The sequence below is a fragment of the Lipomyces tetrasporus genome (assembly GCF_029532465.1).
Source record: "Lipomyces tetrasporus strain NRRL Y-64009 chromosome Unknown POJ06scaffold_2, whole genome shotgun sequence".
In the NCBI taxonomy this organism is placed as follows: domain Eukaryota; kingdom Fungi; phylum Ascomycota; class Lipomycetes; order Lipomycetales; family Lipomycetaceae; genus Lipomyces; species Lipomyces tetrasporus.
Window position 1 is genome coordinate 666,036 of NW_026611597.1, and position 13,693 is coordinate 679,728.

General features: G+C 47.2%; 5 protein-coding genes across 5 annotated transcripts; 1 reads left to right on the forward strand and 4 right to left on the reverse strand.

Moving 5' to 3' along the window:
* Positions 1-144: 144 nt before the first annotated feature.
* On the reverse strand, positions 145-3,847 carry POJ06DRAFT_218680 (galactose mutarotase-like domain-containing protein; the record flags this gene model as incomplete). The annotated part of the gene is made up of 3 exons (XM_056185576.1): positions 3,492-3,847; positions 2,695-3,422; positions 145-2,639 (listed from the first exon to the last, which is right to left on the reverse strand). Exons 1-3 carry the CDS (start codon positions 3,614-3,616, stop codon positions 145-147), a joined length of 3,348 nt encoding a protein of 1,115 aa, XP_056046093.1. The 5' UTR covers positions 3,617-3,847.
* A 4-nt stretch (positions 3,848-3,851) lies between these two features.
* On the reverse strand, positions 3,852-7,567 carry POJ06DRAFT_298974 (uncharacterized protein). Its single transcript, XM_056190665.1, has 5 exons — positions 6,745-7,567; positions 6,228-6,693; positions 6,093-6,170; positions 5,811-6,038; positions 3,852-5,760 (listed from the first exon to the last, which is right to left on the reverse strand). Exons 1-5 carry the CDS (start codon positions 7,307-7,309, stop codon positions 4,140-4,142), a joined length of 2,958 nt encoding a protein of 985 aa, XP_056046094.1. The 5' UTR covers positions 7,310-7,567; the 3' UTR covers positions 3,852-4,139.
* Positions 7,568-7,631: 64 nt separating this feature from the next.
* POJ06DRAFT_245215 (VRR-NUC domain-containing protein) lies at positions 7,632-10,582 on the reverse strand. Its single transcript, XM_056186614.1, has 9 exons — positions 10,370-10,582; positions 10,207-10,306; positions 9,987-10,152; positions 9,531-9,935; positions 8,557-9,479; positions 8,240-8,503; positions 8,102-8,187; positions 7,998-8,038; positions 7,632-7,944 (listed from the first exon to the last, which is right to left on the reverse strand). Exons 1-9 carry the CDS (start codon positions 10,429-10,431, stop codon positions 7,811-7,813), a joined length of 2,181 nt encoding a protein of 726 aa, XP_056046095.1. The 5' UTR covers positions 10,432-10,582; the 3' UTR covers positions 7,632-7,810.
* A 211-nt stretch (positions 10,583-10,793) lies between these two features.
* POJ06DRAFT_265511 (uncharacterized protein) lies at positions 10,794-12,201 on the forward strand (the record flags this gene model as incomplete). Its single annotated transcript, XM_056189081.1, has 5 exons — positions 10,794-11,098; positions 11,152-11,487; positions 11,540-11,779; positions 11,837-12,023; positions 12,076-12,201. 5 exons carry the CDS (start codon positions 10,794-10,796, stop codon positions 12,199-12,201), a joined length of 1,194 nt encoding a protein of 397 aa, XP_056046096.1.
* Positions 12,202-12,321: 120 nt separating this feature from the next.
* POJ06DRAFT_235611 (Uroporphyrinogen decarboxylase) lies at positions 12,322-13,630 on the reverse strand (the record flags this gene model as incomplete). The annotated part of the gene is made up of 5 exons (XM_056185841.1): positions 12,322-12,789; positions 12,843-13,354; positions 13,410-13,434; positions 13,491-13,525; positions 13,579-13,630. 5 exons carry the CDS (start codon positions 13,628-13,630, stop codon positions 12,322-12,324), a joined length of 1,092 nt encoding a protein of 363 aa, XP_056046097.1.
* Positions 13,631-13,693: the final 63 nt, after the last annotated feature.

The following is a 13,693-nucleotide window of genomic DNA, read 5'->3' on the forward strand; positions in this document are numbered from 1 at the left end:
AGATATTACATGAAATTACACCAATCGATCAAAATAGGTTAGACACTTTTGAACTGTCCCCAAATGGATAACAGCTAACCCCATGATTCCCATATAACCAGCCGCCAATTATGACCTTTCCAAAATACATCCCTGCTAAGATATTTACGCCAACTGAATCTTGACCGTAGAGACCTCGAACGCGCGAAGGCTGATAGGTATCTTTGTAACAGTCTTCTTGTCGATTTTGACGGTCTCAAATTTAATCTCGCCTTTTTCGTCCTCCAACAAGTTGGACCAAGCGACCTTCTTTACCGGAAGTGTGGTAGAAATGATAGCCTTGGTCTTACCACCGATACTGTCGTAAACACGGAGGTAAATAGACTTGCCAGCCTTGACAGCCAAATGGCCACGGCTAGTATCCTCATCATCCTCACCTCTCTTGACATTAGAAAGGATGATATTCGTATTGCCTTCGACGGTGATAGAGGACAAAATATCATCAGTCGAAGGGATAGCCTTCTTGGGAGCGAAGTACGTTCTGACCGGATAGTTATAGTTGTACGAAGCACGGACGATCTCCGAGTTGATCGAGCCCTTGTGGGGCAATATGGCATACTTAATGAAATGGTGACCCATATCGGCGTGTCCATCAGGAGCCTTAGGCGACCGGAGCAAACTCAATCGCTGAACGTTTCCATGGGTAGCGAAGCCATACTTCGAGTCGTTCATGATGGTGACACCATAAGTGGCTTCAGAAAGATCAGCCCACTTGTGGCAGCAAACCTCGAACTTCGCAACGTCCCAGGAGGTGTTGAAGTGAGTGGGACGCTTGACCAGACCGAACTGGGTCTCATACGAGGCAACGTCGGAGTGTACATCGACGGGGAATTCAACCTTCAAGAACTTGTGATTCTCTCTCCACTCAACTTCAGTCGTGATGTCAACATAGGACAATGTAGTAATTGGCTCCGCGACCTTAGCGCTAGAAGCAGAAGTAATGCAGGCATCGACAGAAATAGTCGATTTGAGCCAACTATTGTCGCTGATCTTCAGTTCAATGATAACGGACGCACGGAGAGGACCGGTCTCACCAATTCGAACTTTGGCTCCGCTAAGATAACGTCTCTTGTCCAAGGAGTAAACTTCAGTGTCCCAAGCTTGGAAATAGAGAGGCTTATCATCGAAGATAACAAACTGATTGGCCTTACCGCCTTCCACGAGAACCTCGCGGTCCTCATCTTTATCCCAGAGACTGGTAATAACACCTTCCTTAATTGTAACCCTCAACTTCTTGTTCTCTAAAACATAGACGGACATATTTTCAGACATAGATTCTGTGACAGTCGCCGAAGTCTCTGCAGTGGCCTGGACGCCTTGAACAGGCTTGAGCAGACCAGAACCAGTAGACTCCATCACAACATACTGATTCTGAGTGTTATCAACAGTCACCTGCGAAAGGCCCTTGTCATCAGCAAGAGCAGAGCGGGGTAAGGCCAGAATTTCCTGTCGTGGCCAGGGAAGAGTGCTGACAGCAACAAGCTCGGAACTAGTTGTAGGTTCCTCCGAAAGACCAAGAGCCTCGGCGGCCTCCCTCACTAGCTGCGCACCCTTTTCTGCCACTTCAGCGTACAGCTCCTTGGCATCGTCGTATACCATCTCGATCGCAGAACCTGGAAGGACATCGTGGAACTGGTTCAACAATACAATTTCCCACAAATCGTCAATGCGTTCGGTCGGGTACTTGAAGCGAGAATTATACATAGTCGCGAGGGTCGACAGATACTCAATGTCGTGGAGTAAAATTTCAGTGCGGCGGTTGCCCTTCTTGATATCACTCTGAGTTGTGTACGTACCACGGTGAAGCTCGAAGTAAAGCTCACCAACCCATGTAACAAGATCCTCGCCATTTGTGGTCGACTTCTCGAGCAAATCGAAATATTCGTCAGCAGTGTGTCCCATTTTGACGCGCGGAAGCAATCCAACGGTGTCCGACAATCCACGGTAACGACGGAGCTTTTCGAGCATAGGAGCGGTAGGTCCACCACCACCATCACCGATACCGAAGACCAAGAGACTCGTTTGATCCTGCTCAAGATTCTTGTGATTTCTGAGAGAGTTTGAGACCTCGCTGAACTCGACACGAGAAGTGTAGGTGTCGGCAGGAGGCATATGGCAGAGAACCTGGCTTCCGTCAAGAGCAACCCAGTTGAAAGTGCTGTTCGGGAAATTGTTGATGTTGTTCCAGGACAGCTTCTGGGTCAAGAAGCGGGACATTTCGGCACCGCGGCAGATTTGAGGAACCTGTGGAGAATATCCGAATGTATCGGGCAACCAGTAGGTGACCGATCGCTCACCGAAGTTACTCTCGAAGAATCGCTGTCCGAGAAGCATCTGACGCACGAGAGCCTCACCAGAAGGCATGTTGGTGTCATTCTCGACCCATGAACCACCAATGAAGTTGAATCTGCCGTTTTTAACCTCCTTCTTGATCTCTTCGAACAAGCCAGGATACTCGTCCTTAAGCCACTTGTATTGCTGTGCCTGCGAGCAAGCGAAGCGATGCTCAGGAAACTGACGAATCAAGGCAATCTGAGAAGCCCATGAACGAGCAGTCTTGCGGCGGGTCTCGGCGTAGGGCCAGAGCCAAGCAGTATCTGCTCGATAATTAACCAGTACTCATCAGAAAGAGTTAATATCAAGTAGTGAGCTCACCAATATGGCAGTGACCGATTGCATAGACAAAGGTCTTCTGGCCCGACTCGTAAACGTCTGGGGAGTCAATTGCCTCGCCGAGATAGGACTTAGTGATCGCTCTGCATTTCTTGAGAGTGCTCTTATCATCAGGGTCGAAGACATTCATGACATCATTGCAGACCTTGAGTGCAACATTGCTCTCCCAAGAGTCCTGGTCAAGTTGTCGAGCCGCATCGGCAATGATACCGAAATCGAGGTAGAGAGCTCTCGCGTCATGGCAGGGAGCAACGAGATCGGCATTCGAAAGCGGGAACCAACGGTTGGGATCAGGGGGCTGAATTTGATCGCGATCACCATTACCGAACATTCCATTGCAAGAAGCCTCAATGTAGAAGACGTGCCATTCGCCATCCTTCCATTCATTTGGAATGGGCCACAAAGGACGCTCGTCATCTCCGGTCAAACCCTGAAGAGGCAATCCATCAGTGTTATAAACAAGACCTTCATTGTGGTTCTCCCAGTGAAATTCGAGCTGCTTGTTGTTGAGCCAGACATCCTTTTTGGGAATACGGACGTGGATACGGAACCAGTGAGTGCTCCAGGAAGGACCAAAGGACTCTCCTTTGCGAGTCGGGCGGAAAGTGCCCTTGATGGCGTCCTTGAAGTGAGGACGCTGGAGGTCGGGAACAGAGTAAACCTCTAAACGGACATGCTCTTCGTCACAGACGCGAGCATCGTCAAGAACACTATCAGTAGCAACGAAGTCGGTCAGCTAGATGTTCGAAGGATCGCCAGTGGAGCTAATCAGAACGTACGCTGGTAAGTTGAAAAGCTTGTAAGGGCCTTCGTTGATGAACTGGTTGATGCGCTCCTTGTAGATGTCACGGACCTTCTTGGCCACGGGCTTATTGTTGAGCTGGGGGTAGGACTGCGACGGCATTGTGGTTTGGGCGTCGATGTTCGAGAGGAACAAAGAAGACCGGAAAAGAGTTGAGGGTTGGACTGAACAAGTTGCGGAGATTGCGGGTGGCTGCAGCTGTGACAAGGAGCCCCCTAACCCCGCCGATGCCGCTGACGACTTCAGCTTATCGTTCGAAGCACCGTCGAAGCTTCAGCCAGCACATATCAGCAACGAGCCAATAATGCCGACCTGATCCAGTCTCAATTGCACAGAACCCACACACACACCTGCAAATGATTGTGCAGACGACGGATCATAGATCGAACAATAAGCAATCAATTGTAACAAACCTAACACCTGCAAGTAATAGATATAGTAGATAATACATGACAGAAAAAAATTGTAGTAGTACATGACGCATACATTACGTCCGATTTTAGCATCACTAACCGCTTATACAAATGAGGAGAGCTACTAGTCCATACAAAAATAATTAATACTAAATAATACAAGTAGTGAAAGCCGCAAATATCCGTGCCATTTCGCCAAAGCCGCCAGGACGTCATCTTCTCGACCGAATTCCAAACTGCGCTTCTCGAATCAAACGCTGCATCTCCTCGTCATTGAGGTCCAGCTCTGTGGTATTCGACACTGCACCGGTACGTCCACTCGTCTTATCGGAGGTCTGGCGTCCTGAATATGACTTCTTCTCGGACCTCGTCTCATTTTCCGCGTTGACCACTATAGGATTTTTCCTAGGACGACCACGACCGCGCTTAACAGGGACCGTCATCTCTTGATCTGAATACTCTATCCTGTCCCGATGGGCGACACCCTTATCCAACAGCGGGCCAATCGACTTCTTTCCGCCCGGCGTTGATTTCCGTCGAGTTCTTTGGCTGTCATTCTTATCATTCTTGATCACACTCCTGTGTGGAACAGAATGCCTCCGCGGTTTCTGATGCGACTTGCCATTGCTTGCATGGTATTGTGATTCATGCATTCGTCGTCGAGTGCGAGAGTTGTGAAGATCCATTAACTCCTGATACAGTGCAAAATTCTTCTCTCCCTCCGCACTAGTGATCGTCTCCACAACATCCTCTTCAATAATCGTAGATGCTTCGCTAATCGCATCAGAATCATAGTCGACACTGTCGAGATCTAAACTACCGTCGTCCAGATCGTCCGGCGGCGGTGACAGTTCTTCAGATCTCTCGTCCAAGAACACTCCTTCGGGCTTTATTGGTACAGCAGCCGACGGTTGCTCCTCCTTCAATATGTCACCTTTTGAATCAGCTTCCTTCGCAGGAGTGACGTCAGGCTGCGGAACTGGAAGGCTAATACCCACGTCCGTTGATTGTGGTCCTGTCACTGGCGTTTGCACATTCTCTTCGACATTTCTCTGGAGTATCTTCTTAAAAGTCGGACTCGATTCTGGTTCGGAACCTTGCACGGACGCACTAGTGGGTATTGCTTCGACTGCCAGTTCAGTTTCATGCTTCACTTCTGGCCCCTCATAAACTGGCTTCTCGACCTTTAGGCTGTCAAACGACTCCGAGGCATGACTAGATTCAGGAGCTAGGCTGTCAGCACTGCTACTCGCTGGATTATCCTCGGTTGCTGTCGGCAATTTCGTACCATGCCGGTCAGACGATGAGACCGAACGTTTCCGTTTTCGCGAAATCTTCAACGTGTTGACTGCCTCCCCGTTCGCGTCCTCTAGATCATTATCTACCTCCTCAGCCCACTTAAAAGCAGGGACCTTCGCCACGGAAGTGGTCCAATTTGCAAAACGGCTTCCAAATCGAACCGCATCTTTCAGTGAACCTGGAATTGACCCTTTCGCAACCTTGACATCAAATGCAGTAGCACCCTTGGACTGCCCTGTTGCTGTAAGCGCCTCCTCATGTATGTATGAAGCAAGATCAATCAATCCTTTCAGCTCGTGGCGATCAATTCGAATTCCAGGCTCTCTTCGCTGCTGTTCCATGTAGTCATTTGCTGCAAACCAGAGTACCTTTGAAAAATGAGGGAATCGGAACTTTCGCGGAACTTTAGTCTTCTTCTCGATTTTTGCGATTTGTATTTCCATTGATAAGTCGCGCGCAGTCAAAAAATTTCCTCCGATGACCAGAGAGTCAACCGGGGTGTAAACCGCATGTATCCATCCAGAGGGAATAATCCTAAACCACGTTAGCTAGAAACTTACACCAAAAATTGGCAAGATTCTTACATAGTGTCTCCTTCCGTGAGCTGCACTTTGTGGCATTCCTTAACTAAGTCGCCGAAGAATATTTTACTTTGATCACTCGATAGGCACCAATGTTCGTATTTCGATAAATTCGCTGACGTTGGAGGAGCAAACAGAAAGATTTTCGATCCTTCGACAATGTGATAGAACACTGACGAGCCGCCAAAATCAATGTGGAAGTCTGTGTACGCATTCTTAACAGACATTAAGCTAACTTACTGTTAGTAGAGCTCGCGCATCTGTTCGACAATAGTTCAGACATACCAATATAGCGATACCTTCGGCCACTCTCCCTTCTCCTTCAATTCTTCGGGCCACACTTTCTGGACCAGATCCATGTCCCTGACGATCGAGTCAGTAAAACTTCGTTATAACCGAAGACTCCACAATTTAGCGCACCTGACAAATTTCGGCCTTTGTATAACGTCTCCTAGCTTTGTATTACTAACCTCCAGGCTAATAACATTCCTGACACGATCCCTCAGCTCAGCAGGTTGATCGTAGTAATCAGCCCACCGCTGCATATCCCAGTTCGGAGATTCATGCTGTGTCGGAACATCAATAACCTCGACTTTGGTCTCAGCACCGACTAAATTCGCGACTGCTCTCACTGTTAAACTTGCTGGGATTTTCAAGTCAAGACCATCTTTCCTGTCTTTGGGAACAACCACTGGCTGCGACACACCTCCCATTTCCGCAAACTCCCGCGTTAGCTCGTAGCCGTTAATTCGCTGAAAATCGTCTTTGTCAAATTCTCGGTTCTGAATTATTCTGCAGTACGGATGCTCGTCTCTTGTCACGCTTTCACCTTCGTGAAGAGCAACGTAGTCGACTGCGGCGTGTTTCCTCTTGGATTTCCTAAGCACTACAAAAATTAAAATCAACGTCTAAATATCCAATAAAAATCAAATCTTACAGGTTGAAGGGCCATGTGTCTTGGTACACGTCGGGCAGTGGAATTCATCCACAACCTTCGCCTCTCGCGTCGATACTCCAACGCACGCGTAATGAAACCATTCCTGACACACGCTGCACTCAATCCAGTCGACTTTTCCTTGTGGCGAAGTTTCTGGCGTGCATAGGCTACAGTGATCCCATACTTCCACTTCCTGCGATGCGCTGATCCTGTTCGCATCCAGCGATAAAGCTGGATTCACCTCAGTGGCGATTACCTCAGCTTTTGCCTTTGTAGGAAGGGGAGAAAGATCTGGAGGTGAGTAAGGCGATGGCTGTTGCTCGACTTGTGCCTGACTTTTGTGGTAATTTGCCGAATAGAGAGTGTAGGAAATCTCGGGAGAATTCGCTGGTGAATAAACAGAACTCTGTGTCGAGTTAAGTGGGGCCTGCGAGGGCGGCGGAGCAATATATTGCTGATTTATTCGACCATCTTGCTGCTGACTATATATAGACGATGTGTTGAAAAAGGAGGCAGCATCTAGAGCTGCGGCCTCGAGTAGTGTCTCGATGCCACTTCGTTCCATCTCGAGAAGATGAATCCGAAGTACGCGCCGATACACCAAACCTCGCGCCTACCACTCTGTTATAGAAATAACTAGGAAGGAAGCAATAATTGCTCCAGCAATAGCTGTATGCACTACCTCAAGGAAAATGTTGCCGCTGTGGCGGATATGTTGATCCACAATGCCGTTACTATGATAGTTTCGTGACTCCGACGTGTGAAAAGACGTGAGGTGGGCTGTGGTCCAATCCAGACGACTTGGTTGGGACATTCAAACCCTTACCCAACAGTCATCCTAACTTAAAACGGCCGTAGAAGCCATTGAGTGAGTAGTGCGCATGATATAATTTGACGGTACAGCTCCATTGAAGAGAGGCAGCGACCATGGCTATATTTTTCTCTATGCATGTTTCCTCTATGCAATACGATACCAGTATAGTATTATCAACATATTCCAATGCGTTTATCAACCACCCAGCGAACGCCAAATACACCAAATGTAATGATACCAAAACAATACATGTCACTGCTCACGATTTACCTTCACTTGGTCTTTCTTCTCAAGTCCAGCGCACAATTCCACAGGGACACCGGCTCCGACAAGTACGTCAATCCAAAGTCGCTGTTTATCCGAGAGACGGTCGTTTTCCGATTTCACTGGATGAATTATTATTACGCGAACTGCAGAAGTACGTTAATGCAATACGGACCTTCTGAAAATAGACATTTCTTCTGCTCCGGATTCCAGAGACTGTTATAAAATCGCGAACGTCAGTTACTGATCAATCGAATAACTTGCACAAACAGTACTTACAAAAGGTCTGGCATTCCCGATGAACGCTGGCCATATTCTTCGCAAAGGATTTTGCAGATGGATGACAAAGCATGTCCGCCAATGCACTAGTCAGAGTTAGGAAGCCAACAAGTCCATACCGAAACGCAGGCGACGTACCTCTGCAGCCTCCAGTACTTCTTGAATATCAAATTTCCAATCCATTCCGACGCATTCAGTTTTCCGCTCAGATTCACGATCATAAATCTGTAATGCAAATTTTGCTGCCAGGTTATTCTCTATGTCAGCAAGCTTTCGATTAATTTCACTTGCTCGACTCAGATAGAAGGCTTCTGTAGATAAATCCAACGGAGCGATTTGGAACTCTGTTTCAAACACGTACGGCACTGGAAGAAATAGAATATCCCAAAATAGATAAGCAAACTTTTTATTGTTAGTATTGTCAACTAAATTAATGACTAAAGGCTTGCGCTTACTATGGTCCTGAGTATTCCTCCTTCAGTGTGATAGCCCTTCCAACCCAAAGCCTTGTAGTTTGATAGGCACATCTCTTCTACTGAACATTCCTCTCCTTCGAGATTCAGCCAGGTAGTCTTGCGACCAATCTCTACTTCGGATATACGATTGCCGTAGAAGGTCCTTCTAGTTGGCTCCTTAAGTGCTAGATGAAAGAACACATGCTTATCTTTCGGTAAGACGCGAAGCTCCCTTTCTAGTCGCATAATTCGCTTTTGCAAGTCGTAGTGATAGATCATATGCGTATCAGGATCTTGCAGACCTGCCTCGCATGTAGCTAGCGCCTTTCGTTTCCAACGACGGACCTCCTTGACGTCCTTTTTATCTTCGCACATGTACAAATTCTCAATAAGTGCCTTTCTCTGATACCAATCTCCCCTCTTCCCGCGCCGATATATGCGCTGACCTAGTAGTAGAGTATATATACCATGGGCTTCCTTATGACGACCGAGCCTACATAAAACGGCGGCTAGCTTATACATCATCCTGGTATAATGCCACGCAGCAGTGAACCTGATTAAGTAATGATCACGCTCTTCATTGTGACGCACCTGAGTTGACGAGAGACACTTCTCCCATTGCTCCGCTACCGGTTCTAGAATATCGTGTAACTGCAGCAACTTTGTGGCAATATTTCCAGACGCGAGTATCTCATCCACTTGTGACTGAATCTCCAATGCATTTTCATAATCTAGCAGATCCTGTCTGTTGCGAAAGACTTCAGTACTGCGAAGCACCATATACTCTGGAAAATTTCTCTTTGATATTCTGGCCAGAATCAGTTTTCTGAGGGATTTCTCATTGAAGTCGGTGGCACGATAAAACACCAGATGAGCTCTCTCAAACACTCTAATAGGGCCGTCACACAACATCACGCAAGGGCCTAAACCATAGTAAGCTACACGTACCAAGATAAGGCATACAATCAGTTTACCTAGTATTTCCTTGGATTCATTCAACAATTTATGCAATCGATTTCGTCTCCGACCTTTCCCATCGTAGAGCAGTGATAGTCCCCGTTGAGATAGATCCAAGCATGTTTGGCCTTCTGACTGGTTCTTCAAAGCCCAAATCATCTCATTTTTTTTAACCCCTCTAATTCCTTTGTAATTCAACTGCGTGGCAAGCTCCTTTAACTCATCAACGCTAAACAGAGAGAGAATCTCCTCAATACCTATATCAGATATTGAAGATAAACTTAAGGCAAAAATACTAGACTGTACGAGGCCCTTCCAGGCTCCCTGTAGATCCAATATTTCCCGGTAACTGAGCAGATCGATCCGAAACCATTTATTGCGCCGACGAAGAAATAGCCTAACATAAAGCTTCTTGCAATCATCTGAAAATATTAGTTTTCGACATCCCAGAGTGTCAGATAAGAATTGCAGACCTTCGAGATTCTTGAATGCTTCGAAAATGCTATGCTCGTTGTCATCAAAAAGATAACTCTCGCTCTGCAAGATTGTGTTTAACGCGGTCATAAACGCGTCGATATAAAGCGTCCCCCACTGTTTCTCTTCTACTTCCTGAGAGTCTTCCTCCGTTAGGCTATTCTCCTAGCTTTTTGTTAACACACAATTCGCACAATCGGACCAAACTGTGCATCATACCGATAACGGATAGGAATCTTCTAAATCCTCAATAATATCATCGTTAGGCTCATCAAACCTCGTTCTCTTACAAGGTCGCTGCCTTATCTCATTCTCGTCTCTAGAACGAACTAGTCAAATCACTTCAAACTTCAAATATATTATGAAACCGTTTGACACCTACCTGAGCTCGTAGAGAACAGGTCGTTCTTCAACTGCTCCATCACAACCCGAACTGAAAGACATTCCGGACCAATTCCTTGCATTCACAATACCCTCAATGGCAATAGAGATTGTAAACAGCAAGAATGGTGGATGGACAGTGAACCTAACCTATATTAGCCCCTTGCCTAGCTGGGCTAGCTGCAGCACGACAGCAACGAGATGGGACTTCAGGAAGACGCGAGGCGAATGAAAATCCGCGTCAGTTGCGCGCGGTCACGCTTGCCTTCCGTAATGTAAGCAGTTTGGGATTTGTGAATCGAATGAGCCGCACAAGGAGCGGTTGCAACGTGTAAACGGATCTCAAAAATTTCTCTCTCGTTGCAAAAACAGGTGCGGAGAACCATTTACTGTCAATTCAACAGAAATGCAAAAGAAGACCGAAAATGAAACACCCGATTCAAAAATTGGCATATGATCGTACCAGCAAAGCGCTCTATTTAGCCGTCGGTGAGCGTATTCAAAAGTTCGACAGTGTAACAGGTGAACTCAGAAACCAATGGATTCCACCAGCACAAGAAAATAGAGAGCCAGCAGAGCCAAAGACGAAGAAGGCGAAAATAGAGGACAACAAGCACAATGTTTTCAGAACTTTGACTTGCTCGCCAGACGGGCAATACGTTGTTGGCAGTACCGACGAGCAAAAGTCACTGGTTGTTCTCGACGCTTATCTGAGAGTAGTGAACGTCCGGTAGGTACTGTCTGCAGAAATTTAAAGCTCGCTCTTTGAGCTAACATTATTAGAAACTTTCCAAAGCGGCCATCTGCTATTGATATCACGAGCGACAGTTCAACGGTTATTCTAGGAGACAAATTCGGTGACGTTTACGCAGTCCCAATTTGTGATTTGGCACACCCCCCAAGCGCCGGACTTTCCAAGATATCGGAAGCCTCAGAAAGTGAAAGCGGCAGTGAGCTAGAGCCAATTTTGGGGCATGTATCAATGCTTGTGGATCTGCTTGTGACCGAAGACCAAAGGGGAATGCGGCATATCATCTCAAGTGACCGGGACGAACATGTTCGAGTGACGAAGTATCCTGAGTCCTACGTTATTGAAAGATTCTGTTTGGGCCATGAACAGTATGCTGTTCTATTGCTTGCATTTTTAGCCACCTGAGTTAATGGGCGCTAGGTTCGTGTCTCAATTGCTGATTCCGAAGTGGTCCCCGAACACATTAATATCCGGCGGCGGCGACGACTTTTTGGCGCACTGGGACTGGACAACAGGAGAGCTACTAGAGAAAGTCGATATTTATTCTATACTGTATCCAAAATCGGACAAGAATGGGTCAGAAGAACAAAGCCAGGAAGCGGCGGTCTCAGGTATCTGGCAGGTGCCTGAGCGTCGACTAGTCATCGCATACGATGAGACGTAAGAACCACTTATTATCTACATTTATATTTGGACGAAATACGCTAATGGTTACAGTGTAAAATTGTTATTAATATTTAAATTGCACAATGAACCTCGAAAGCTGGAATATCTCAATTCGTTCTCGAGTAGCATATTGGACGTTGCCATGACAGGAAATAACGGCGAAGTTTGGCTTAGTATAGACGATCCGTGTGACAGTCAGCAACTTATCCGGAAATTTATAATCAGCGAGCAGGGAGAGGTACCATAGTCAAACACTCAAGCTTTATGTTCATTTCTCTGACGATATCTAGTTGACGGCCATTGATTCGGAGCTAACTCAAACCATCTCGGATAAGGCATCTTTTACTATTGCATCGCGTGACGATGTAGTAGCACTGCACTCCGTTGCATTACTACGGAAACATGCAGAGCACTAGTTGCAGGGACGCAAGAGATTTGGGTGTACGAATACTACAAAGATTAAAACTAAATGCAAATCGTTATATCACGTACTGTACACTAAACGAGACCGACAATAGTTCTATGGCCCAGCTCTACTATGACGCAGATCCAACACGATGAACCTCCTTCAAGAACCAACCCAAGTTCTCCGGGTCGAAGAACGGCTGTGTTCCGTGACCGAGGTTGACAATATATCCCTGCTTTCCACCGCCAAAGTCACGGATCATCTCCTCGGTTTTCTTGGAAATAACCTCTTTTGATCCGTACATAGTGCCGGGATCAAGATTGCCTTGAAGAACGACACGGCCGTTTGCGATTTTTACCGCTTCCTCGGGGTCGAAGAGCCAATCGAGTGATACGACGTCATAGCCAGAGTCAGCCAGCCAATCCAGGGCATACCATGCGCCCTTAGCGAAAATTGTTAGCGGGATGTGCTCGGTGATGCCTAGCTCCAGCAGGCGTTTGCGGAACCCGGAGCTGATAGTCCGCAGGTACGGTAATGAAAACTCTTTGAATTCTTTGGGTCCCAATTCTCCAGCCCACGACTCAAAAACTTGTAGCATCTATCACACCGTTACTTCGATTCGAGAACAGGACCCGTCGCTCGCTCGCTTACCTGCGCACCAGCAACAACCTGTTGCACCAAAAACTCGACCGCAACGGCGGTGATACGCGACAATAGCTCATGCGACGCCTCAGGATGAGCGTACAGCCACGTTTTAGCGTATCTGAACAGCTTGGTACCTCCCCCCTCAATCATATACACCATCAAAGTCCACGGCCCACCGCAAAATCCCAACAGCGGGACGCGTCCATTCAACTTGAGCCTTGTCTCCGTGATCGACTTAAACGCCCAGTCGAGCTCCTTCAGCACGTCGACCTCCTTGTTCAGCTTTGTCTCCAATTCCGATGGCTCGCGCAGCGGGTCAGGGAAATGCGGGCCAATCTTGTCGAGAATGTCGACTTTCATGCCCATGGCTTGCGGTATCACGAGGATGTCGCTGAATATGATGGCCGCGTCGAGGTAGCCGTCGTAGTGGTCGATAGGTTGTATTGTAATCGCCGACGCAAGCTCCGGGTTTCGGCAGCATGCAAAGAAATCGTTCTTGGCCTTCACCACATGGTATTCTACGCGATTTCATCAGCCTGTAATGATAGTAACCACAGAATGCCATCACCATACGAGGAAGATATCGGCCAGCTTGTCGCTGTAGACCATGGTTAGCAAATGACGCCCACGTTTGCAAAACAGTACGTCTCTTACCATAACCCACACTGGCGGCCGCTCCACTTTCTCTCCTGCCGAAGTATTAGCAATTGCGTCCAGTTTCACTTAAATAGACGAAGACAACCTCGTGCAGCACGAAGAATCAAATCGTTCTTTAACGGAGCAAATTCAGGCATGTTTGCGAATTGCCCGATTTATCCAATTAGACACTACTCGATGCAACTGAAAATGGTCAGTTC

Excerpts from the sequence above, each read along its gene's own strand:
- POJ06DRAFT_298974 (XM_056190665.1), bottom strand. The coding sequence starts at position 7,309 with ATGGAACGAAGTGGCATCGAGACACTACTCGAGGCCGCAGCTCTAGAT. Across the intron at positions 6,171-6,227 it reads CAAAGGCCGAAATTTGTCAG|GGACATGGATCTGGTCCAGA; the intron begins GTGCGCTAAATT and ends CTCGATCGTCAG. Across the intron at positions 5,761-5,810 it reads CTCACGGAAGGAGACACTAT|GATTATTCCCTCTGGATGGA; the intron begins GTAAGAATCTTG and ends AACGTGGTTTAG.
- POJ06DRAFT_245215 (XM_056186614.1), bottom strand. The coding sequence starts at position 10,431 with ATGTCTTTCAGTTCGGGTTGTGATGGAGCAGTTGAAGAACGACCTGTT. Across the intron at positions 10,307-10,369 it reads CCTGTTCTCTACGAGCTCAG|AGACGAGAATGAGATAAGGC; the intron begins GTAGGTGTCAAA and ends AGTTCGTTCTAG. Across the intron at positions 9,480-9,530 it reads TGAATCCAAGGAAATACTAG|GCCCTTGCGTGATGTTGTGT; the intron begins GTAAACTGATTG and ends ACTATGGTTTAG.